The 26,988-nt window shown below is 39.4% G+C and overlaps 1 protein-coding gene across 4 annotated transcripts; it reads right to left on the bottom strand.

The window, feature by feature from the left end:
- Positions 1–513: 513 nt before the first annotated feature.
- GOLGA7 (golgin A7) lies at positions 514–18,483 on the bottom strand. 4 transcript variants are annotated; one of them, XR_003520865.2, is made up of 6 exons: positions 17,980–18,301; positions 12,674–12,826; positions 5,878–5,979; positions 4,552–4,619; positions 2,604–2,667; positions 514–1,923 (listed from the first exon to the last, which is right to left on the bottom strand). XR_003520865.2 is itself a non-coding variant. In XM_027599356.1 (6 exons), the coding sequence occupies exons 2-5, from the start codon at positions 18,088–18,090 to the stop codon at positions 4,567–4,569; spliced, it is 414 nt and encodes a 137-aa protein (XP_027455157.1). In that variant the 5' UTR covers positions 18,091–18,111; positions 18,335–18,483; the 3' UTR covers positions 514–1,923; positions 4,552–4,566. The 4 variants fall into 4 exon arrangements, 2 of the variants coding, with proteins under 2 accessions (XP_027455157.1, XP_027455158.1); XR_003520864.2 differs by having other exon boundaries at positions 4,552–4,614; positions 17,980–18,299; XM_027599356.1 differs by lacking the exon at positions 2,604–2,667 and adding an exon at positions 18,335–18,483 and having other exon boundaries at positions 4,552–4,614; positions 17,980–18,111.
- Between the last annotated feature and the right edge of the window lie 8,505 nt (positions 18,484–26,988).

The raw sequence follows: 26,988 nt of genomic DNA on the forward strand, positions 1-26,988 counted from the left end.
GAGGGAGAGGGAGAAGCAAGCTCCCCGCTGAGGGGCTCGATCCCAGGACCCCGGGATCATGACCTGAGCCAAAGGCAGACGCTTAACCGTCTGAGCCACCCAGGCACCCCTGAAAATTTTATAAAGAAAAATAATCTCACAAAAGTCAGAATATGGACTATATTTTATAAGTGGTTATTCTCTACTAAAATGCACTTCATCTTAAAAAAGAGTCATCACATGATCCAAGATAGTAACAATAACTGGTATTTTATTCCTAATGAAACATCCTAATCTTTCATTTCTTTAATTGAATACAGTTTTGACTCTCAGGGATGATTTCTTGGTTTTTATCTATTTAGCTAACATATCTGCCTCTTATGAGATAAAGCATGTAAAAAACTAGAAAGTGTGGTGAGTGTAAGATGTTTGTTGGAAACTATTAAGCTGCACCGATTCTAGTAGTATTGTTTATCTGCGGAATTTAATGCCATATCACTTTACCAAATCACACCAAATATGATACAGAGACGATTTGTTTAAGAAAAGTTTTACTAATGTGTTCTTATTTCAGCAAAGTTATTGCAACAGGTTTAAAAGGCAGACAGACACACTATTACAGGCTCTAAAGTAACAAAGGAATTTTATACAATTAAAATATTACACAGACCAATGAGATTTACTGAATAACAGATCTGTAAAAGAAACTAAATCTGAAAGATTAAATCCAGTATTAGCACCTACAGTATCTCTGAAAGTAAAACTTTTAACTGTTTCATTCTTTCCTAATATATTTCTGAACTTTCTCCCAAAAACAGTGCTCTCAAACCCCAAAGATGAAGGAAGGGCATAAGAAACCCGGATACTAAACATACAGCCAAAAGAATTAGAAACACTGACTCAGACTTGAAAGTTTTAGTTGGAAATCACTGAACTTACTGTACTTGAACCAATCATAAGACTTCTGTGCACTGAATACTGTATATGAGGAAAGTCTATGAATCATAAGATTTGCCAGTAGGGACAGTTAAAAATTAGCAATATACAGTATTATTCCTATCAAATTTTTTTCTCATAAGTTATATTTATAACAAAACTATAATTAAAATATTTATTATACTTGCTTATTACACATTCAGGGACACAGCAGGGACATTTATGTGTTTGATGGTTTAGCATCCACTTTATTGTGCTTACTTATTTTTGTAAGGAACACGCAACACATACTACATCTTCCCAACATTCAAGGTAATGCAATAACAAAATTCTCCAAAGAAAAATAACTGGAAACTGCATTAAATACTGCTTTAATTAGGAATAATTGCTATCATAAAACAAATAACATTATACATTATTTTTCCAATGAGTTTCAGTTTGAGAAACTGAACAGAAACAGATCTTTAAGATTTTAGTCATGGCAAAACTGGTAGTTCTTCGAAATCTGGGAGATGCATTAGCAAAACCACAGACACAGCCTACCTTTCACCAAAATCCTGGAGAAAAGCATTTTATGACTTTGCGGGAGATAAGACTGAACACGGGCTGAGATATGACTTGGAAGTTGAGAGCCACCTGGGAAGCTGGCCCAAGGAATGAAGGGAACTGGTGCCACTGGTCCTGGTGGCAGATAAGAAAGAAACTTTGTGTTGGGTTAACCAACGGCCTATTTTATTAACGGCTTTGAATAAAAAAAGTGAAATGCGTCATTGTGTTTTCTCAGAAACTAATCAAAAGATTACAGAGTCCTACACAATTTGGAGACACAAAGTGGATGCTGAGCGACTAGAGGTCACTCCAGGTGTGGAATTTTAGAAAGTTAGTCCTTGGAGTAAATGGCACCGTGGCTCTGGCAGCAGATACAAAGGAATGATGCTCTGGAGAGGAGGTAGGGGACACTCTGCGATCGGCCAGTGGATAGATGAGGGTCCCAGCTGGAGGTGGGATCTGCAGTTAGATGCAAAAAGAAGTTTTAGAAAGGGATGCTAAGATAACCTCTACAACATCTCTTCTACACCAGCTCATAGGAGCTCCTCAGAAGTGGGCTAGTTCTAATAGAATACTTGAATCTGTACTAACTGACAAGTGAGGACATAGCTCAACAGTCTAGAAATGCAAGCCCTGGATATTTCAGTCTTTGAACAATCCTGTCACAAGAGGTAGGTAGCACAGCACAGACTGAAGTGGCGAATCTGGGGCCAGGCCACCTCGACTGCTACCTACTAGCCTTTAGCCTTAGACAAGTAACTTGGGTTCTCTGCGCCTGACTCTCCTCATCTGAGAAAACTGGGATAATAGTACGTACCTTGTTGGGCCATTGTGATGATCACTACTAAGCATTTAGAACAGTGCAGGCACATAATGAGCACCCACAAAAGTTAGCTATGTTCCTCAGCGCTCATTTATTGTGACCGGGTAATGACATGTTCCAATTTTTAAATAAAAAAGACAATCCAAAGAGAAAACACCATCAGTCTTTAATAGAGCTATTTTAAACATTTTTAATAAAGGCCATCTCCATAATTTGTGTATTTTTTGGTTAAATCATTAACTCTCATGTAATACTTCAACCTGCAGAAACCTTAGAGACTTAAGAAAAACCACAGAACTGACTTAATTATTCTTACAGTTTCTCCCCCTCCTCCAAGACTTCCGCCCACACTAGATCCTGGGCCTGAGGAACACACGGCTCTAAATTGAACAGAAATATTTGCATTCATGAAACTATCCAGAAGTTCTTAATGTAAATCTTTCCCATTTCAAAATTTCACAGTTGCCTGACTATTGATAGATTAGTCTCTGGTGTGTAATTGCTCAAAACCCGACACCACCTCAGAAAAACATTACAGTTAGCAATAATAGCTGCAAAATGAGTCATGACAAATGGGTTGTGCCAAGTCAATGCAGCTGCAATTGATAAACTTATTCCAATGGCACATAAGAAAAACCACACATTAAGGTTCCTGGTTGCTCCACTGAGAAGTGTCAGTTTGGAAATTGTACACGACAAAGTCTATGAGCAAGTAACACTAAGTGTTCCCAAACAAGACCTTTTTAAAGAAAAGAAAACACATGGCAGAGGATATCATTATTTAGATTTTTGGCTTTCAAAGTCAAAGAATTCAGGTAACACTTTCACTAGTGCTACAAGACAGCAGCTTTGGAATGTTGGTTGGTTTATAGGATTTGATAAATTGTACAGGGGCAGACAAAATGTATCTTTTTAAGAAAGTCTTGAAAAAGAAAAGGGGAGGATAAACACTTAGAATAATCTGAATCTGATGAACTCTTCCCTCTCCCCATGTTTCTGCTGCTGCAAGTACTTAATAGGAAGTATGGTGTAAAAAACAGGGGTTTTATGGTCCATCGAACTTGGGTTCATATCCCAAAATGTGTTAAACTGTATGACTTTGAGAACACCATTTCATCTGTTTGTACCTCGGTTTGCTCATCTCTAAAATGGAGGAAATACTCCGCACACTTTTTGTAAGAATGAGACATATCATTTGTAGAACACCTGGCACAGAGCAGGTGCCCTCGAAATGGCAGTTATTATTACTGTTGCCCCGGGAAGGAGGAGGAGGTCTGCTTTGGCAGAATCTGTGTCTGTGCTGCCTGTCAGTGACAAACACCTGCAAAGAGTCACTTAGGAAAGTACAGCAGCAGAACACTCTCGGTAGAAAGCGTAAATGACTCGAATTGGCAGAAACAGTGCAGTACGATTTTCTGTTACTTAGAAGCCTGTGCTAATGGGCTATGGTTTCCACATGATTCTGCATCTACACTCCTATCAGTATTAACTAATTTGTTTCTCACTTCTTCAAGGTCATTATATGGATACAGAAGAACATAAATGTTCTAAACAAAATAACTAAATTTATGGTTTTAACCACGAGGGTAAGTTTTCTTCTACAAGTGGCTTCTTCTGAAGCCACTTAAATAAATGAAATATTCAGAATCTCCCCCTCCACTCTGAAATGTTTTTTTCGTTATTAAAGCCATTCATCATACAGGCAGGGCAATCGCTGAAATGATTTTTATATGCAAAATCCAAAATGATTTTTATATGTAAAATGTCTAGGATTGCTCTGAAATATTAAAACAAGACCTCCTCCCCTGAAAAAACATCTGCCAAAACAAAGTAACAACAAAACAGTCTGAAAACAATACAGAGGGGAAAAATCAGGATTAAATTCTAGATCACTGAATAGAACTTTGGGTTAAATACACATTTTATTTTTTTAAGATTTTATTTATTTATTTGACAGAGACACAGCGAGAGAGGGAACACAAACAGGGCTCCGGAGTGGAAGTGGGAGAGTTCGGAGAAGCAGGCTTCCTGCTGAGCAGGGAGCCCAATGCGGGGCTCGATCCCAGGACCCTGGGATCATGACCTGAGCCGCAGGCAGACGCTTAACGACTGAGCCACCCAGGCGCCCTAAAGACACATTTTAAATCTCAAGCCAATACAGAGAATATGCCATTATCAAACGATTTATTTACCATGCAGGGAAGAAAATTCACGCGTGCTACAAATGATAAAAACTACATATAAATTATGTAATTTTTTCTTACCTTTAATTCTATGGTTTATCTTCCACTGCTCATGCCTCTGTCTTCATAAATGGTGATTTCAATCTAAACAGCATAGCTGTTAAGAAAACACACTGGAGAATGGAACATATAAAAGAGGACTGTGGCAAGATGATGTGTACGATCTGCACAAACTTTGCTTTCAATTTCCTTTGCTCATTTTTTTATTAAGAATTTCTCCCACTTAAGTTAAACATGAAGCTCTCTCCACCTTGCAAAAAAACTTTAAGAAATGTAATTGCCTGTAGTAATCTCCATGTAATTCCCCTCCCCCCCCAAAACATTATTTATTTTTTGGAAAAAAAAAATTCTGAAAAAAGATGCTATATTGTAGAACCAGGGGGTTGTTAGCTGAGAATCGAATAAGGTAATGAATTCAAGGGTTTAAAATGCCCTGTAATTATTTGTAAACTTTTTCTTGGGAGAGGGTTCATGACCTCTAAAAGTTTAAGAACCACTGCTGCAGAGTATAATAAAACTGCTGAAATTATTATCAGCCAGAAGGCCTGGGATTATCTGACCTAGATTTTTAAAAAAAATTTATTTTACTCATTACTTCAGTTATCAAGCTAAATTAGTTTTTTTGCAATTCTATTTACCAAATTCATTTAGTGAGTTTCAAAGCTTACTGCCTCTAAAAATATGCACAGTATGTCAAAGGTAATGAAATTACACATCTGGCAGCTGTAACTGATTTCAGCCAGTCGGATGAACCCATGGAACTGCAATTCATTTGGATGACAAGTCTCACCACACATTATGAGTTTATGCATTTCAAAGAGGCTTTAGGTTCAGAGTTTCTGCAGCTGAAGTGCATTACTCATGCCACCCCCATTATTACTATAAGATGCCCTCAGAACCACCAAGAAAGACAGTAACCAGAATATTAAACAATCTGGAGACCTGCACAACGCAAAGGAAGGAGATGTGCTTTAAGAAAAATGTTGGGGACAGGAGCTTGTGGTGGGTATGCAATTCACACAGAAGATTCCCAGGGCAGGGGTGCCTGGGTGGCTCAGTCGTTAAGCGTCTGCCTTCAGCTCAGGTCATGATCCCAGGTCCTGGGATTGAGCCCAGTATCGGGCTCCCTGCTCGGCGGGAGGCCTGCTTCTCCCTCTCCCACTCCCCCCGCTTGTGGTTCCTGCTTTAGCTGTCTCTCTCTGTCAAATAAATAAATAAAATAAAAAAAAAAAAAGAAAGAAGATTCCCAGGGCAAATACAAGAGAAGGGAGTTAAATTCTCTCTAGTTGTACCATCAAATTTTTTTTTATAGATATTTAGACCTTATGATCTGGACAAAAAAGATACAACTCGAAGTCCTCTCTCAATGGGATCTGTCAGGAGGAGGCCTTGGGGAGCATATATCTTCTCATTCTGCTCTTGAATGTATTTGGACACTTTCTTCAGAACCTGACAGAAAGAAACACCATAACTTTTAACAAATGTCATCAGATTTCCCATTAAGTATCAGCTGGATCTCAAAATACTCAGGCAGTGGAATTAGCTTTTGAAACAAGAAATGGATATCCATATGAAGGGATAGAGCTGTGAGAATTTGGCACACACCATCGCTTGTGTACGACATACAGCACAGCCTGATGGACTCTGCAAGTCACTTAAGTACCAATGCATACAAAAGCATGAGCACCAGCCCCTCCTTCTTACCTGCTGTCAGCTCAATCCTGGATACAGAGAAATAAGTAGGTGATTCTGTACACAAAAGTTGGCTGTACTTTTCTCTTTCCCACTCATCAAAATTAATGTGACACCAAGGTAGCTCTTGGCTGTTCCCTTTAACACTTAAGAACTGCTGCTTCTCTCCTTTGAATGTCTTCGTCAACTTTAAGTAATGATGCAAAGTTGGCCCATTAACAAGAAATAGCCCAGTTAGTTTAAAACTGAGTTTATTTTCTTTGTAAGGCATTTGACAGCTGCTATGGAGTTTCTGATGACAAGTGTCTTACATCATTTCCACCACTGCATATAATGCTACTCTGTAGTTTGCTCTTGTGTCCTTGATGGGAACTTTGGTTTATAAGTTTAGCACTAAGGCTGTAAAAGTCAAAGCAAATGCAGACAAAAGCCAGATAGGATACAAAGGAACTTCTGGAAATTGCCAAGTCGCTAGCTTTAATAAGGTCAATTTTGAGACAGATAAGCTAGAAGAAAATAAATCTTAATAGCTATACACAAAATCAAAGAGTTACATGTTTTATTTCAGATTCAAAGTCATTATAACCCTTTTTTGGCTCTAATCTTCAAAAAGGCTTTGATCCAGTTCTTTAATTACTATATATTTTCTTAGATTCATAGTACCAGCATATACTATAGTCTTGGATAAATGTGATCACAACATAAAGGGGAAAAAAGAACTGTATGAGAATAACGTTAGAGATTAAGAAACAAATTAAGTGTGGGTCTATAATGTACCAGGGCAAACTAACAAAATTAGGATGCTACAATTTAGGTGCTGTAGTATAAGCTGATTTAGAATTTAAAACACTAGGTAGTCTGCGTAACGAATTTTCTTTTTTTTTTTTTCACTCTTAAGGTGAATTGCATTATTTGTATCTTTTGAATTTTCTTATTGAAGGAAAATAAAATTTAAATAAGTTTATTCAAGTTGCATCTTTGGGAATACTATATTTTGGGAATACTAAAATTCAAGTTGCATACTTTGGGAATATTGTAAGTTCTAAAAGAGCATGATGTTATTAAAAGAGCAACCTGCAGGGTTCTTTAGGTAGTGAATTAAGAATACCACTTCTAAAGAAAACATTTTTTTTCATCTAATTACCTGAAGTAATATAGGTATCATTCTCCTATTTTTAATTCTCAAAGAACTCGAGTGATTCTTGGTCTTTATGAGCAAAAAAGAAATCTTAGGTACTATCTTTCTATCAGTTTGTCAATCATGCTAAAATAACAAATAGAAGGAAGTAGCCCATAAAAGTGCCCAACTCAGGACCCTCAATCTTCTCTCCAATTTCTTTCTCAGCTCACCTGCCAGAACTGGAAATTGGAGAGTCGGTCTACCCTCACTCCAGTCCATTTCCACTAGGGGGGACAGTCAGAAAAGTGCTTGCACGACTGGTTTCAAAGAAAGGACTCCTTCAGAACAGCTTTCCTTCCTCTCTCCTTGGGTACAGGTTACCAGCAAAGAAATAGCATGCCTTTATTTGATTTAAGCATAACTTTGTTGTGCAAGGTTTTTATTTAAACTTTAATAACATTCATGTGCACTTAGGTATCAGTTCAGAAAGAAAACAAGGTTTTCTTTTTGCATAAGCTCCAAATCCTCTTATACCACTCTGGTGAAGGCAGGACTGTCTTAAATAAGACGCTCGTAAACTCTTAGTCTCTTTAGCAACAAGAAAGCATTAACATGAGTAAACTCATAATGCATCCCAGGCAGGACAAAGCAGCATTCTAACTCCCAAGAAACTTTATGTTGACATTTTAGTCATTGTTTATTATTTTTGGTAAATCAATGTCAAAACAAACTATAATACTGAACAAAATTATCTGTTATCCTCAAACCCTCAACCTGTATATTTACAAAGCTAAACACAATCAAACCTCAGTAAAGACTATTATTCTCTTTGAGAATATTAAACTGGAGAGACCCTTAAGAAAAAATACAGACGTTCTAGAAAAAATATCCTAAGTGAGGCTAAGCGAGAACAGCAGGATCTTAGTATTTTCAGAAAATATCTAAGTTGCTTCTAATTTGTTCCTTTTGCAGATTAAAGCACATAAGCAGAAGGGATGTTATGTACAAGACAGCTACTGAGAGGAGAAGCTTCTACAAGCCCATTTGTTCCCTAATTATAATGGGCAGCAACAATAGAGAAATAACACTGAAGTCTTTATCTTCATTTTAAATCAATAAATAGCATATTATAGGGGGAAAAAAAGCATGATTGTTCTAGTGAGTTTTAAAAGGCTTATTTACAATTTCAAAAAATTTAACCCACATGACAAAGTGTAAGCACTATTATATTTGGCTTACTGTTTGTAGACTGAAAATTTTAGTGTTTAAAGTATAAGTACATGTCTTAATTATGACCATTCCAGTTATTCACTTGGCACGATCTAGTTATTCATGTCCAGTTTCTAAAATAAAATCACCTACTTAAAAAAATGTGGCCACACCTTAAGTTTTGGTTTCTTGACTAATTTTATTTGGTCTTTTTTTTTTTTTTAAAGATTTTATTTATTTATTTATTTGAGAGAATGCAGAGCAAGAGAGTGCACATGAGTGGGGTGGGAGTGAGAGGGAGTAGCAGGCTTCCCACTGAGCAGGGAGCCCGATGTGGGCTTGATCCCAGGACCCCAAGATCATGACCTGAGCCAAAGGCAGATGCTTAACCAACTGCGCCACCCAGGCATCCCTAATTTTATTTCGTCTTTACTTGCTTTATAATACTCCAAAAAAAGAAAGAAACCTTGATAAGACTTACAAAGTAGCACCTACACTGCCTATGAATCCAAGTTAAAACATATATTAGGATCAATTTCCACTCTATTTCTGATACAGAGAACTGCCTTTCAAGATTAATAATCAAAGGGATGATGACTGATTGATTCATTGATTTTTTTGTAGGCCCCACGCCCAAGGTGGAGCTTGAACTTACAACCCTGATATCACGAGTTGCATGCTCTACCAACTGAGCCAGTCAGACGCCCCAATAGTCAAAGGGATTTTAATTAAAAGCTGTTAAATGTTTTAAGCAGCTAAATAAGTTAGCAGCTGCTAAAAAAGATGACCTATACCTGAAAAAAACTGTTCACAAATATCTAATTAAAACGTGTGTGTGTATATATATATGTAAACACATCAGTGTGTGTATATACATATAAAAATATGTATATACACTAACTTAATTTTTAAATTTGTGTTAAGAGAACACTATTTATTAGGCATCTACCATATGTGAGGAAATACATTAATTTTAATGTATTTTATAGTTGAGAGAACTCAGACTTAAGATTAATTTGTCCATGATCCCATAACTAATGTAATTGACTTGGCTGGCAACCAATTACCAATTTCTTTTTACAACTGACATTAGAAGGAGGTATCTATCTATTTCAGCAAATGCACATGGATAAATAAAAGCTAATTAAAATCTTATCAACAAATGTAAAAGCTATAGTGAAATGACAACTCAATTTTCTAATACTCCACTAAGCATGAACAAAATTCTCTAGAGGATATAAATCTACCTTAAATTGGTAGTATCCCATACTTCTTTAAATGACCATCCGCAATGGCCTAGTTTCTAGCCATATGAATTCAGCCTTATCCCCTCCTACATTCAGTTTCTCATGAAATCTTGGTTCCATTATCACCATATTCCTTGAATTTGTTCATCTCCTTCCATCTCTACTGCTCCATTCCCTGTCCAAGCTATCATCATCTCTTCCTGATTTCTATGGAGCATCCCACCTGGTTTCCCTACTTCCACTTTTGTATCTTTTTCCCCCCCCTAGAATAAAGAGATTGCTTTAAAATGAAAATCTGATCATATCACTCTTCCGCTTAAAATCTCTAAGTAGCTTCCCCGCTGCACTGAAAATAAATTCTGAACATCTTTCCATGGACTACACACTCCTACATGATACAACTCCTCCTTACCTCTCCAAACTCACCTCTGGCCCCTCTCCACTCCTCTCCTTCCACACCCAACTTCTTACAGTTCCCGGGACACATCACGCTCTCTGGGCCTTTGCATACACTTATCTCTCTACCTGAATGAATGGTCCCAGGATTTGCATTCTTCATGTAGCTGCTTATAGGTTACCACTGCAGAGGCCTTTTCTGACCACACAATCTAAATTAGGTCTCTCCTATTATTTTCTATCACAGGAAAGTTTATTTTCTTCAAGACACTTATCATCATTTATAATTTAGTTGGTTTTGTTTCCTTTGCCTCAGTTGCTACCACTAAATTATAAACACAGGGTCAGCAATCATGTTTGCCTTATTCTGTTATATCCCCTTCACACTGTTCGGCACATGGTAGGCTTTCAATAAATATTTACCAAATGAATGACTCCTTTGTCCCTTCACTCAGCAAAGGTACTATTAAAGAGAAGCTACTAAGACAAAACACAGACTGAAAGCTGATACTGATCCTTTAAAACTTCCGATTTTGAATGTTAAACAGGAACGAAAGTTAGCTGCTTCTCTGCATGATATGGAAAAAAATATAAACTACTGATTTAGTTATTTAAAGACACCCTTTTAGTAACACTAAGACAATTTATGTCAGGATGCTAATGAAGCATATGGCAGCATTTTCAGCCAATAACTCACAAAAATAACTTCAGCAGCAACTGTATCTGCTTTCCACTACAAAGAGTCCAAGATAACCACAGGGACACTTCTATTAGGTGGGGTATAATCTGTAATATAGATATCCTTATAGCATTTCAGTTGCTAAACATTACCGCGATTAACTTAAATTCATTCAACACACATTCAATGAGTGCCTAATATACACAGGTCACGGTGCTGGGCACGAAGAGGGACACAAAATGGTTAAGGCACTGTCCTTGATCTCAAGAAAAACACACACTTGAAGGGCAAATAATGCAAACTGCTACATTCCAAAGTCAAGAGAGGTAAGTGCCAGGAAAAGAGACAAAAATAAAATGTTGTGGGACTACAAAGTCGAGAAAGAATTCTGATTAGAAGAGTAAGGAAAAGTGAGATGACAGTAGGACCTAAAGAACTGGTGAGATTTGAACATGGGAAGAATGGCACTGTAGGTGGAGGAAGACCTCGGAGGGTGTGCTTGGGGCCCGGCGAGGGAAGGAGTTTGGCTGAAAGACTGAGTGAAGAAGGGATGGGAGACAAAGTTGGAAAGGTAAGTTGGAGGTCACTTGGAGAAAGGGCTTGAACTTTACTCATTGGCAGTAAATGGGAAGCCAGGGAAAGCCTTTGGCTTCGTAAGAGTGCTAGAGGAAGTAATACAGTGTTGTTATTTTTTTTTTTTTAAAGATTTTATGTATTTTAGAGAGAGAGAGAGAGAGAGTGCATGTGAGTGGGGAGAGGGGCAGATCAGGAAAGAGAAAGAATCTCAAGCAGACTGTGCTGAGTGCAGAGCCCGAAACAGGGCTCAATCCCAGGACCCTGAGATCATGACCTGAGCTCAAATCAAGAGTTGGAGGCTCAACTAACTGAGCCACCCAGGCACCCCAGTAACACAGTATTTTATGAAGGCAGCAGCAGATGGTTTGGAAAAATAAAAGAATGGAAGAGATGAAACTCGTCAGACTATTTCAATAGTCTAAGAGACAGGTAATAAGGGCACATATTAGAACAGTGGCAGAGGAAATCATGAAAAGAGAAACTGGAAGATATTTCAGTCTTTGACAACTGATAAATTTTCCCCTTCTTCATCCTCCACACCTTAAGATGGTACTGAAAAAAGCAGGGCGCTATTAAAAAAATGGGGAGGTGTGAGGGATGCCTAGGTGGCTCAGTCATTAAGCGTCTGCCTTCGGCTCAGGTCATGATCCCAGGGTCCTGGGATCGAGCCCCGCATCGGGCTCCCTGCTCGGCGGGGAGCCTGCTTCTCCCTCTCCCACTCCCCAAGCTTGTGTTCCCTCTCTCGCTGTGTCTCTCTCTGTCAAATAAATAAATAAAATCTTAAAAAAATAAATAAAACAAAAAAATGGGGAGGTGTGAGGTTTGCCTTTTGGAAATCTAAGTTGAGAAGCTGGCAACTCCAGGTCTAGCAGGCAGCTGGAAAGAGAAGTGGCAGGATAAGATTGAAGATAGAGACCTGGGGGAAAAAAGTAAGAGGATTCTCAGAGAAAGCTAGACAGAATGAGAATATAGATTTTCCAGTCTTCTTAAGTGTAAGCCAATTTGAACATTGGTATGTCACCTTCATGTGGACAGATCAATTTTGACCAGTTTCTGAAAGACTCAGGACTCTTTACTATGTGCTCTAGATATAGGAGCAACAAACTTTGAATTATTATTATACATGCCCCTTTAAGTTTTATGGCAACTGTCACCATGTAAACATGTTAACAACTCACCTTTTTTTATGATTTTGAGATTTTGTGAAAACAAAGGTAGCCTTACCTTCTCATAATGAGTTTCCATGCATAAGAAGATGGTGTATGCTGTTAAACAAGCCAAACAGCCTTCAAGATAGGATTGGCCCCCAAGCTTCTCTGCTTCTGCATAAAGGTTATTTAGAGTTCGAACTGTTTCTTCAAACTGCTGTCTATCAATCTGTATGGAAAAAAGAATTTAAAAATAAGTTTTGGAAAAAAAGATCAACCACTCACTGATGCTTGCTACCACTAAATTATTGTTTTATCAACATTCTTATCCACTAGTTGGCAAACATCTTAGGTGATGAAATCAGGACCTATGTTACTGGAACTGCATAGTCTTTGTTTAATCTTATCCCTCTTATGGACACTGGGTATCTTCAAGACTCAATATGGTATCTCTTTATTTTCTATACTGAGTATCAAGTAACTTAATAAAATTTTACACAATCCTGGGTACCCGGGTGGCTCAGTTGGTTGAGTGTCTGACTCCTGGTTTCGGCTCAGGTCATGATCTCATGGGTCATGGGATGGAGCCCCATGTTGGGCTCTGTGCTCAGCAGGGAGTCTGCTGGAGATTTTCTCTCTCCCTCTGCCCTTCCTCCTCTCCCCCACCCCCAGCTCGTGCTCTCTCTCTCTCTCAAATAAATAAATCTTTAAAAAAAATTATACAATCCTTCCATCTTTCCATTCACTTATATTCACATTTACTGAGCACCTACCATCAGACAGATGTTAGGACAGGCCTTAGAGAAAGATGAATAACTGTTTCAGTCCTCCAGGAGTTGGCAGTCATGAAAGCAGAATAGGTATATAAACATATAAATGTAATAAATTGACAAAGTACTACAGTGGAGGCATATTTAAAGTATGGTGGGGGCACAAAAGGAAGGAGACGTTCTCTTTATCTGGAAAGAGCAGGTAATCTTACTATTTTTTTAAAGTTTTTATCTAAATTCCAGTTAACTAACATACAGTGTAATATTAGTTTCAGGTGTACAAAAGAGTAATTCAACACTTTCATACAACACCCGACACTCATCACAAATGCACTCCTTAATCCCCATCACCTATTTCACCCCCCCCCACCCATCCACCTCCCCTCTGGTAACCATCAGCTTGTTCTCTACAGTTAAGAGTCTGTCTCTCGGTTTGCCTCTCTCACTCTTAAGAGCAAGTAATCCTAAATTGAGTCCCTAAACACTGGAATCTACTGAAAGCTCACACGAAATAAGACAAAATCTCAAACTATCACACAACTCTTCACACCAAGTCATTCCTATTACCTTTCTATTCAGTGACACCATTCTCTCACATTTACACTAATACTACCACTGTCATCCATTTTTACTCTAATCTCCTGCTTTCACTTTTTTCCCCTAACTTGGTAGATTTTAAAACTCAATTCTCTACCCTAGGACTTTCACCCCATTAGTAGAGTATGTCATGCAACACTTTCATTCTTGGCAAAAAAGGACAATTTATCTGTCCTTACTCTAGGCCTCCTCTCACATATCTGCCTTATTCCTGAAAGGAGTAACTCCTTACATATAAATTCTATCTTTTATGAAGGCTTTTTTTTTTTTTTTCTTTTGAGAGAGACTCTTAAGCAGGCTCCATGCTCAGCGCGGAGCCTGACACAGGGCTCGATCTCACAACGCTGAAATCATGACCTGAGCCGAAATCAAGAGTCAGAGGTTTAACTGACTGAGCCACCCAGGCGCCCCACTTTTGTGAAGTCTTTATATAGAAACAGAGTTGGAAAAAAAAGTCAAAGAACTTCGATATAGAGTTTGAGACAAAACAGTTCCAAGAACATAATTTTTTAAAATGTAAAACGATTTATGATCATCACCTTTAAGCTATTAAAACCCTTTAGGTTAGAGGCAGGTGCAATTATTTTTTGTCCTTTGTGTGGAAAAACTATTGAGGACCCAATGGGCAGATGGCATGAAAAACTTTAATGTGAACTTTAAAGTGGTGGCGGCTCTTCTGTTTTTCAAAAGGAGCTACTTTTAATTTCCCAGAATATTCGGTTTCTGACAAGGGTTCGGTGGGTGGAGATGGTGCTAGGAGCCAGGGTAGCATTCCTGCACTGAGCCATCACTTGAAGAATGGTCATCTGGGGAATCTATGTCAGAGTTCTCATTCCCTGAAAACGGACTTTGTTCACTCCATGAACAAATATTTACAACAAATTGTTATCTTTACTAATTATGCCCATTAACACCTTCAGTTTGTCGCATCAGCAAATCCACAAAAGTCTAAATAATTTCAAACACGCACATTTGATCTACCTAAAATGTTATGATCTGATAAGGAAAGTTCTTTGAATTATTTACATTTCTCTAGACATAGTGTGATTCAAAACCATGGGATCCAACCCAGAAACATTTCTTTCAGGTCAGAATTACTGGTCATACCAGAAACATGAATTCTTAAAAAAGTTATTCCAAGATTATAATGCTTTATAGGATGGAGGTAAATCATAGATCATTAAAAAAAAAATCCAAGGTGAAGGATTTTTTAAAAAAAGTTTAATAAAAACAAAATTTAAAAAGTCAGTAATTTCTTTGAAAGGTTATTAAAAAAGAAAAGGGGGTAAAAAGCATGCTAGCCAGCAGTGAAGGCAAAAGACATAACATACAAGGGCTCAACAGAACAAATGTGGGCATTTTCCTCTCACTCACTTCACTATGAAGAACCTGTCAGTGTTCTTCCTTGGGTACTTGAAGACTGATACTGAAGCTATATCAAAATTGGGGGATTTGTGAAGTGGGAGCCAAATATAAATTTGGAGTAATGAACATTGAAAATCAGAAGGAAATAGGAATAGACTCATTTTCCCAGAATTTCTGTTTCCTGAACTATGTGGTAGAAAGCATGGAGCTGAAGCTTAAAGTGATCGTAAGTCAAAGGTAACAAGTCAAAGGTAATTTCTACCAGCCAGATGTAGACACATTTTTAAAGGTATGCTTCAATTATAGTTCACTCATTTCTCTCCTACCCAGACCAAGGGTGCCTAACATGACTATTTTTGCGAAAGTGAGAATAAAGCTTTCTTTAGGAACTGTCCTGGCAACAAAGTACTTAAACATCTAAGTATTACATTCTAAGAAGCAACAGAAAAAGTAAACTTGTTAATAGGCAGAATTTGTCCTCACTCCCAGATTAAAGGGTACAAATGTATGTCTGTTTAATGCTTTAAAGTAACACAAAACATTTGTATATTAGTTTCTTCCTCTATAAAATTGCCAAGTGTGATGTTCTCACAAAAGGAAAATCAGCCCCAGTGGCAAGAGCAATCAGTACAATTTCTAGGGTAAGTAGTAGAGAAACAAAGACAGAAACCTTTCAATTTTCCATCAAACAAAGCAAGGAAAATTTAAACCTGTAATTGAAATTTGATTTCAACGCATTAAAAGAAAAATCAAAGCTCTCCCAAGCAGTTTAAAGTATAAACTAGTATTTTAACCCAAACATTTAAAAAAAAGAAAAAAAAAGAAAAACCTCAAAGACACAATTGAACAGCACCAAATAACACTCCATCTAGTACTCAGAGTCACAAGCAGTTCTAGGCTATAATCTGAAGTCAAAGAAATAAAAGGACTCGAGAATTTAGAAACATCAATTTCCTATAAGTATCAATGGAGTACTCTGACTACACTGTTTCTGTATTCAGAGTATAAAATAAAGGCTCTACCACACACGGAATGGAAGGCTAATGTCTGATTCTGCATACATATATTTGGCTCAGTTATGAGCTGGAAGTTTGACTTTAAAACCTTTAAACAAAGGAATCTTGTAACATCCAAATAAGTGTGGTAAAAAGAATAGTTTACACTGATTTGAAAGTACATAAATAGTATAAGTCAGAGTTTCCATAACAAGCTTACAAATAAAACATTTGCTTCATTTCATACAAGCCCTAACATGTAAAACATGTTAACTGTGATGTTAAATTATTTTAAAAATAACATTCAGTAGCTCTAGCCAACAGGCAACTTGCTCAATTTCTACTTCTTCAAACCTCGGTGGAAATGTCCACCCAGTGTCAAGCTGAGTTAACCCAACATGGAGACAATAAACTGCAGCATTTATATGGCATTTCACAGACAAGCTAATCTACAAACCATCTTTATAAAGCATACCTTATCTTTCATTTGCACTTAAAGAAACATACTTAGGTCATTAACCTGACCACAGCTATAAATTAAGTCAAAGGACACTACAATTGATATACATTGATTTTCCAAACTTGGCAATCAGGTAGAACCACCTACCTGTTACAAGCTGATTTTAAAGGACTGCTACACATTTCTCTAGTACAGACTCAACTACACCCACTTATCCCATGACCAGTATTTCTTACTCCCACACCCACAGCACACCTAATCACCTCAGTCCCTCACCCTCCCCATCAAGGTGAAGAGAGCACAAAACCTGCTCCATCTAACCAGAAACCGATTTCTAAAAAGGAAACAGAATATAAGGTAACATGGCTCAAGACCAAAAGATCTTTCTTTGGGTGGATAAACACTTGCGGGTATAAGAAAACACAAACATATGCTCACTTCATTGTACTTTTAAAATAAAATACAATGACTCCCACCCCCCAAGTCTGAAGAAAGAGGAAACAGCCCATTCTTCCATTTCTGTATGCAAGGTTGCCTAAGGGACCTATATCCTGACGCCAATTTTGATAGGCAAGCCAACAAAATACAGGTGGCTCCCAGTGATGGTAATTGGGAATGACAAGCGTAAAAGGCCTTGTTCTGAGATCTTTCCCTGTCCAGGCCGATCTAATGCTCTGCGTTTTTCAGGTTCAAAAAAGGCCTGTCTGTACTGCCTGGCACAGCAACTTAATATTAACCCTTTCTGCCGAGCAGTGCGACCAGCACAACGGCCACAAACGCCAGTCACGAGAATGATGATTACTCCTGCCTGGGGAGGTAGGAGGATCTAGCTTACAACACGCTGAGTTAGGTGGCTTGGAACCTCAGGAATTAGTTCCTCATCACTGCTGTTAATAACCCGGGGTGGGGGTGGAGGGACAGCCGGGAAGAAGACGGCTGGCTGGGTACAGATTCCCGGCACTGGGCACAACAGAGTTCCATAAGGTCATCACACCGGGGGCTTGGCCTTATTCGTCCTCCTCCAAGCACCATGTCTTGCTTAGTGGCCCTCTTCTAACCAAGGCTCCTTCTTTGCGTGCCCCTCCCCAGAGCCGCGAGACACTCTGCGGGTCTCGTGTCGGCCCATACTCCCTCCGGTCCCTGAAGAGCCCCCCTCCCTCGCCCCAGAGCAGGTGCGGGGAGCCAGTATGCGTACCCGGTTCTCCAGCTCCGCGGGGAACTTGGTCTGGAACTGGCACCGTGTGCCACTGCTGTAGTCTCGCTGAATGAATACCTTCCCAGACACCGGCGCCTGCTGCGGCCTCATGGCGAGGACAGGACGCGCGCGCTGCGGGTTCGGGGGGGGGGGGACACCAACCACGGGTCAAAGCCCCGGCCTGGACCCAAGACTCCAGCCCGCCAGAACCCCAGCCCCACCCACGGGCCAAAGCGGCCCAAGGCCTCCCCCGCCCCACTCCCCTTCACCCATACTGTCACCGCGGGCTTTTAGCTACAGCCCCGGCCCAGGCCCCGCGCCCCCCACAGCCCGGTTCGGCCCGGGAAACACTAACCCGCCTCCTCTGCCCTCCAGCTGCAGTCGCACCGCCCACGCCGTCACTTACGTCCTGCCGCAAAAGGCCTCTTTCCCCGCCCCACAGCTCGGCCTCCTACCTCAAGGCCGGGGCCTACCCTCTTCCCGGCCGTAAAGCGACTCTGGTGAGGCTGCGCGTTGCTGCGTGGAGGCGCGCCCAGGGGGCGGGGCCCGGCCCGATACCGCCTCTCGCCCCGCCCGGAGGAGTCAACACGGAAGGAAAAGGCTGGGCTAGGAGGGGGGCGGTGTGGGGGAGAACTGTGGAGGCTGGACTCTCCCGGTGGTAGCAGAGGTCTAAGACTCGGGATTTCCCCGTTGTGTCATATCCGTGTTGTGTCATTTCCTTAGTGATGGTCGAGGTAGTTTTTGATCACTGATGTAAGGCGTTATTTTCACTCTTGATTGGATGTCCTAGCTTACACGTGGGACACCGCCCGACTCTACAAAACAAACTGCTCACACAAATTTGGAACTAGCAGACGTCTAGGGATCCTTTTGGCAATGAGGCGGGAGAAAGAGAGGACAAAGAACCTGCTTGGGCTTTATTATCAAGTATCCCTTCTCCAGTTCTCCGAGGTGTTACCGTTTCTCCTACCCCAAAGATTCTCATCCATCACCCCAGTCTACATCCCTCAGGTGGCCTGAGAGGACAAGCAGTTCTTTCCTTGACCACAGGCGCTCTCACTTAACTCAGCATACTTTTGCAAGGCAAAGAAACCCCACATTACCCTTGTCTGCTGGTGCCTGGCTGATACAACTTGTTTGCACCACTGTCTCATCCTGCCTTTTATATATTTTTAAAAATTTCTCTTACTGTATTTTAAAAAGTTTTATGGAAGTATGAATAGCATACAACAAACGGAACATATTTGAAGTGAACAATGTAAAAAGTTCTGACATATATATACAACCATGAAATCATCATCTCGATCAAGATTGTGAACATTCATTGCCCTCAAAATGTTCCTTATGCTCCTTTGTAATCCCTCTGTCCTGACCTTACTTACCCAGTTCCTTTTCCCCAGGCATCTGCTTTCTGCTACTATATATTAGTTTACATTTCCTTGAATGTTATATAAAATGAATCACACAGTATTTTTTTGGGGGGGTTTGGCTTCGTTCACATAGACATTATTTTGAGATTCATCTGTTGTTGTGTTATCAAGAATTCATTCATTTTTGTTGCTGGATAGTATTCCATTGTATGGGTGTCCTATAGTTTGTTTATTCATTCATCCATCCATTGATGGACTTTTAAGTTGCTTCCTGTTTGGGGCTATTACAGATAAAGCTGCTATTGGACATTCATCTACAAGTCTTTGTATGGACATATGATTTCATTTCTCTTGGGTAAATATCTAGTGCTTAACTTTTTAGAAAACTGCCAAACTGTTTTCCGAAGTGGTTGTACCATTTTACATCCCCACCAGCAGCATGTGAGAGTTGCTCCACATCTTTGCCAGCACTTGTATAGAGGTATCTTCTTGTGGTTATAAATTTCATTTTTCTATGACTAATGATTTTGAACATCTTTTCATGTACTTATTTGCCATCCCTATATCTTCTTTGATGAAGTATCTGTTCAAGTTTTTTGCAGTTTGCTTGTGTTTGTTTTCTTATTATTGAAATTTGAGAGTTTTTTATGTAATCTAGAGAAAAGTCCTATATCAGATATATGATTTGCAATCTTTCTTTTTCCTATTCTGTGGCTTGCATTTTCACTCTCTTAACATATCCTTGGGTTTGGGGGCAGTAGGGTGTGGGCATATCTTGGGGAGGGCATTATTCTGCCTACCCCAGGTATGGATTTAAGCTCATTTTTTCTCCTGATATGAATGTCCAGTTATTCTAGCACCACTTGTTGAAAAGACTCTCCTTTCTTCACTTCATTGCCTTTGTAGCTGTGTCAAAAGTCAGTTGTTTATATGCGCGCGTGTGCGTGTGCGTGCGTGCGTGTGTGTGTGTGTGTGTGTGTGTGGCTATTTCTGGATTTTCTATTCCATTCCATCGTCTGACCCTGTTTTACATTAAATGTCTACTAGTGTTTGACTCTAAAGTTGATGTTTCTTTACTGATTCAGTAAGATCTCCTAGGAGTTTTTTTTTCCTTCATATTCAATATTTGCAGTTGGGAACATCCTCAAACAGAACAGTCTCAACTCTTGAACTATCAGTCTAGGGGAGTAGACAAAACAGCTTTCATACATTGTGTAAAAGGGTAGTATTTTTGAAATATTTTTCTGTGTACTTTGTCTTTAACTTGGGGTTTTCCCTGTAGCCCCTGACCACTAAGGCTAGGGTGGTGAAACAGTTCATTCACTCATTCATTTTTGCCCCAGGAAATGGGAGGGAAAGTACAATCCAACTGTTGATACTTGAGAAGAAGAACCTAGGTGAAATAGGAATAGAAAAACAGTAAGTCATATTAGTGTCATGTCTACTCCCCTCCCCATACATTCATATGTCTATATTCTTTCAGGAAGAACCTGGGAGTAAGGGTAGTGGACACAACCAGAATGCTAGGGCAGGGTACCTTGCTCAATGCTTCTCAAGATTTAGGCCAGAAGTCCCTCTTTCAGCATAGAACTGGGAACCAGAGCAACACAAGTGCCATACAGGTGGCAGATGAGAGAGCCAAGGCTGGTGGGCCAGAGATGGTGCCTCCAAATATCCTGTTCTGTAGTCTGGGGAAATCAGAGCACCCTATGTGGAAGTGCCAAGAGATCCAGTGACATGGAAGAAGCCTGGGATGGGAATGAGGAGGTTGCAGAACGGAAGGACCTATGGCTGGCCATGCAGACTTCTACATTGCTGGCAGCAGGGTGTTCAAAAGGACGAGGTGGGTCTTGCCATGTCTTACTGAATAGTAGCACAAGATGCCCAGAGACTAGGCAGTGCAAGCTAGACCCAGGAGGATGCCAGAACAGGGAACCCAGTTCTCCTTCCCACAAATCAGAACGCTATACAAAGTCTTCTAGGACTTGGATTTCCTCCAGGAGAAGGAGGAACTCATAATTAACTGAGCTTAAAACCCAACTCATATTTAAAAAATGCTTGGAAGGGAAGTTTTCTTGCTACAAAATAGGAGGAAAGAGAATAAAGAGAAAATAAAGTTCTATTTCTTTAGCCCACCTGTTCTAGACTATAAATTTCATCTCTCACAATGCACACCTGGAAAGCTATCCTCCAAAGATGCGAAATCTGATCTTCCATATAAATAGGCTTTAGCTGGGTGAGGTGGGCTCTCTACTGACTTATGTTTCTTTTGGGCCTGGTGATTGGGGTTGAGGTTCTATTCTATCAAATTACTGAAGGAGGTAGAAAGGTGACTATGAAACTGTTTTTCTCCAAGCAAAATTGGTTAAGACCGATCAGTGATATACTTTTATCCAGTGGCTCCCAAGCTGCTTTTCTGCCTGATACACCTGATAGATGCCAATCACATTGATGAAACACTTTCTTGGGTATGCTTAGATGAAGGACCGTGGTATAGATAAAACATTTCAATTTCTATCAGACTTCATTTTCCTCCTCCTTCTCCCTCTTCCTTTCCTCTGTCTCTTCTCCTTCAGTTGATTTACTGTTAGTGGTATTGAATGGTCTAGAATGGTTCCAACCTATTCTGGGCAGTTGAACACATTTTGGAATTCGGTACTACTAATTCATATTTAGTTAGCATATTCAGTTTTAGTTATCAGAGAAACCAATAACCATGGTGTGAAAGTGCCCTTAAAAAAGATATCTAATTCCCTTGCCTCATAGCAGAAACTTCACTGATAAGATTTCTAAGGACTCTAGGGAAGATTTCATAAACTTTTCACATACTGGCCTTTTAATGCCTAATCTAGTTTCCCTTCTCTGGTTTAAACCATTTCCCTTTAAACCGTATTTAGCTGGGAGCTTCAATTGTCTGTTTATTTCTGAAGATTAGTCTTTCTATATTCTAGTCATAGCCTCGCTCCCCTACTTGGAAAACTAGAACATCTTCCTAACATCTGCTGGATCTAACTCTGGTGTTATGTCAACTAATTCTACATAATTTAACCACATGGCTCTCTTTTTCTCTTGCACAGCCCCTTCATTTTTAGTCAGACTCTGTGTTTACTGACTTGTTGGGACCCTCTCCTGTTCCCACTACTGTATCTTCACTTCTCTGTTTTGTCTCCTGGTAAACTTTGATATTTTCTTAGCCTAAACTAAATCTTATTCTTTCCATACTCACTTCATATTCGTTGTATTGTTCTTTCATTCACTAACTCATTCACTTACCAGATTTCCCCCCCTTTTTTGGGAGGTTTAGTGAGATGTAATTGTATATACTTTGTACATATTTATTTGCATATACATAAAGTGTACAATGTGATGATTTGACATATGTATACTTTGTGAAATGATTACCACAATTGGGTTAATTAATACATCTATCTCCTCACATAGTAACCGTGTGTGTGTGTGCGTGTGCATGTGCATGTGTGTGTGTGTGTGTGTGTGTGTGTGAGTGTGTGGTGAGAATGCTTAAGGTTTATTCTCTTAGGCAAATTTTAAGTACACAACACATAATTATTAACTATAGTCACCATGCTGTACATTGGATTCCTGGAGTTTATTCATCTTATAACCCTTTGTTGTACCCTTCAATCAGCTTCTCCCCATCTCCTTGATCCCTAACCCCTGGTAATCACCATTATACTTACTCTCTGTTTCTATGAATTAGACTTTTTATTTTTATTTTTTTAAGATTCCACATATCAGTGAGATCATACAGTATTTGTCTCTCTATTTGACTGATGTCACTTACCATAATGTCCCTTAAATTCATTTAGGTTGTTGCAAATGGCAGGATTTTCTCATGACCAAATAATATTCATATTTTATATAATATATATAAGTATATACTATATATAAATATATATTTATATATATTATATAATATATAAATATATATATAAAATATATAATATATAAAAATATTTTCTTTATCCATTATCCATTATGATTATGGACATACAAGTTGTTTCTATATCATGCCTCTTTGACTAATGCTACAATTAACATAGGAGCACAGTTATGTCTTTGAGATACTGATTTTACTTCCTTTGGTTATATACACAGAAGAAGGATTGTTGGATCACACAGTAGTTCTATTTTTAATTTTTTGAGGAAACTCCATCCTGTTTTTCACAGTGGTTGTACCAACTTACATTCTCACCAACAGTGTGCAAGGGTTTCCTTTCGTCCACATCCTTGCCAGCCTTGTTATCTGTTGTCTTTTGATAAAAGCCATTCTAACAGGTGTGAGGTGTTATCTCATCGTGGTTTTGATTTGCATATCTGGGCGATTGATGATGTTGAGCACCTTTTCATGTACCTGTTGGCCATTATGCATCTTCTTTGGGAAAATGTCTATTCAGGTCCTTTGCCCATTTTATAATTGGATTATTTATTTTTTGCTATTGAGCTGTATGAGTTCTTTAATATTTTGAATATTAAACCCTTATAAGATATGTGGTTTGCGAATATTTTCTCTTATTCTGTAGATTGCTTTTTAAATTTATTAATTGTTTTCTTTTGCCATGCAGAAGCCCCTTAGTTTGATGTAGTCTCACTTGTTCATTTTTTATTTTCTTGCCATGCTTTTGTTGTCATATTCAAGAAATCATTGCCAAGACCCATGTCAAGGAGCTTCTTCCCAGTGTTTTCTTCTAAGAGTTTTATGGTTTCGGATCTTTCTTTCTTTGGCAGCATTCCATGCAACTGGGGAAGCTGGGCACTCGCTCATAGGCTCTCACTTTCCCTGTGGGAGAAATCACTGAGAGGTGATCACAGGCTGAGAATGTCTCTTGGCATTTAGCTGTGTCATTTTGGGGGAGAGGTGATGCAGGTGAAATGAAGCTGTTCCTTTTATCCTCTTCAATGGGTCCGATCTTGGATTTTTTTTTTTCTTCTTTAAAGGTGTGCTGGGACTTCTCCACTGGATTCCCAGACTTACCCAAAGACACTATTGCCCATGGGTGATTGTGAAAATTGGTGTTCTTTGGGGAGAAGACAGTAGAAAACTCCTATTTTTCTATTTTGCTGATGTCACTCCTTTCCTGCAGGTATTTTAGAATGACTCAAAATTCAGCCTGCAAAGCAGTATCAGATGCTGCTGTGATTATTGCCTAGGCCCTGTAACCTCTAAATTTAAAATCTTACAGTAGATTTCTGCAGTTCCTGAGGGCTGAGCTAAGGTTAGAAGCATCATCCTACTTGGCAACCAATAGAGCATCACATGGAGCCACCCAAGACTTCTACAAGAGTGAAGGATTGGTGATGCTTCAAATGACAAGTGATCATGTCTTGTTGGAATGTGCTCTGGTCAGAAAAATGGACATGTAGAGGGAGTAAAGATTTCTTTGATTCTTTTTTCTCTTCTAAGATAGATTCCAGCTAGAAATTATGATATCCTCTCTGAAATCGGGGCAAATATTGTAATCAATAGTACCTTGCAATCACTGTCTCATGTCCTTGTTGTTATTGCCTGTGCATGTGGCCCTTGGTTGCTATTTCTGATACAGGAATGGACAAGTCAGGCTTTAGTGGTCCAGCTGATCTCACTCTCCAGATCTATACTGATACCTATGCCATACCAGGTACTATGTCAAAACTTAGGATACAATTATGGATAAGACATAGGCTCACAGCCTAGCAATGAAGAACACCAGAAACAAATTCCTTTAAAAGTATGGGGTAAGTAATATAATAGCAGACAAATCCTCTCTAACTAAATTATATACCCTACCAAGAGCTTCCCTTCCTTTAAATTCCCCTGAGCACTTCTGAATACCATGTGTGCTATATAATTATGCACTCACTGTTATGACCACTTGATATTGCTTTCTTTATAAATAGATATATTTATAATAGAAATAATAGAATTCTAGAGTGAGAAAGATGTTAGATGTCACCTGTCCATCTCCCATTCTTTGCAGAAACTCTACAACCTCAGCTTGAGTACTAATTTTAGAGACTGGTAGACTACAGCTGTATCATCTGGGTGCATTTGCTTCATTAGAAAGATAACCTTTTACTGGCTGGAAATCCACTTTTCTGTAACTTCTGAAATCATATATTAGAATGAAACTTCTTATAATTCTACTAAGCAGATGCTGAGAACAGAAGCTAAGCTATACCTAAATGGACCTATTTAGGAGATTGAAAAACCTGTCCTATCTGCAATAGACCATCACCCATCTCTCTCTGTTAGCCTTGAGAACCTTCTTTATTAAAGGATTTCTAGAGTACTGTGGCATTTCCTATCAAAGGAAATTAGAGGGGATTCAAGAAGAATATTCTGAGAGCTTCCAGTGTGTTCCCTGGAGTTTGAGGACCTCATTCCTGAAATGTTTAAAGGCTGGAGGCCATGCCTGTAGCTGCCCACTCCTGGTGACCTATTGAAGAGGCTGCATTGGAAAGGAGCTACACTTTCTCTCATCATACAGCAAAGGTACATGTTTTCCAGGGATCCAATGGTCATGCAGAAGGGAGCTGGTCTGGGTCTTCTTAAAAGAGATCCAACAAAAGAGGAACTTCTGGAGAGGCAAAGGGATCCCAATAGATGGTGGATGGCCAGGGAAAAGCTACAAGCCACTCATGGGAGGAGAGACATTGACTCAATCAAAGGAGCCTAGCCTGACACTTATGAAAGAAATATAATTGTTCTTCTGCCCCCAACAAGGCACTACTACCAGATTACAGCCATATTTGTACAGCCATACAGCCACTTTGCCCTTTGTCTCTCATCTCCTCTCCCTTTGGGTTTTCCCTGAAAGAAGCAAATGCAGTGACTGGCAATCCGGGGAAGGAGACGGAGCAAAGAAGAAAGACTAGGCCAACCATGCATCCTTTCCCCAAACTTCCCCTCTGTTAGCTTCCATGCTGGGAAGAGAGTAGCCTTAAATTTAGATGAGTTTGGAGAGTTGATGTTACACTGGTGGGATATTTTAGTTACCGAAACTAAACTGTTCAGTTGATTGAAAGGGCACAGAAAACTAAGGGGCCTGCTGGAGATTTTGCTGAGGGATGGGAAAGAATAAGTCCAGGCAGTAGACTGGGGAGGGGGGGGGCAGTGGGAGAGAGAACACAAGTATTCCTTCTTCCACTCACTAAATCTGTTACACTTCCAATCACTGATCTTTATCTTCTCCCCAAAGTATCAGAGAATCAATCTCCTTCCTCTTCAACATTTTTATAAATCTTAGGGGTTTTAAGAGCTCAAAACTCATGCTCCTCCCCATCCCAGTAAGATTAAATATCCTTACCATCTCATGTGACAGAGTTTTGGTGTGACATTTTTACCCTCCAGTTACATGTGCAGCAACACCCTTGCTGCCTGGGGCTTGGGCACCAGACCCTCATCAATGCAGGGCATCATGTGGTTGATTTTTACTCCATTTTATTTCTTTAAACCCCTTGTAATTTTTCATATGAGTTGCTTTTTTTCCCCCAAAGATTTTAATTTTTTGGAGAGTCGTGGACAAGAGGGCAGGAACAAAGGGGGAGGGAGAGAGAGAATCTCGAGCAGACTCTGTGTTGAACATGGAGCCCAACGTGGGGCCTGATCTCACAACCCTGAGACCATGACCTGAGCTGAAAT

This window comes from Zalophus californianus, chromosome 2 (genome assembly GCF_009762305.2).
Source record: "Zalophus californianus isolate mZalCal1 chromosome 2, mZalCal1.pri.v2, whole genome shotgun sequence".
Classification (NCBI taxonomy): Eukaryota; Metazoa; Chordata; class Mammalia; order Carnivora; family Otariidae; genus Zalophus; species Zalophus californianus.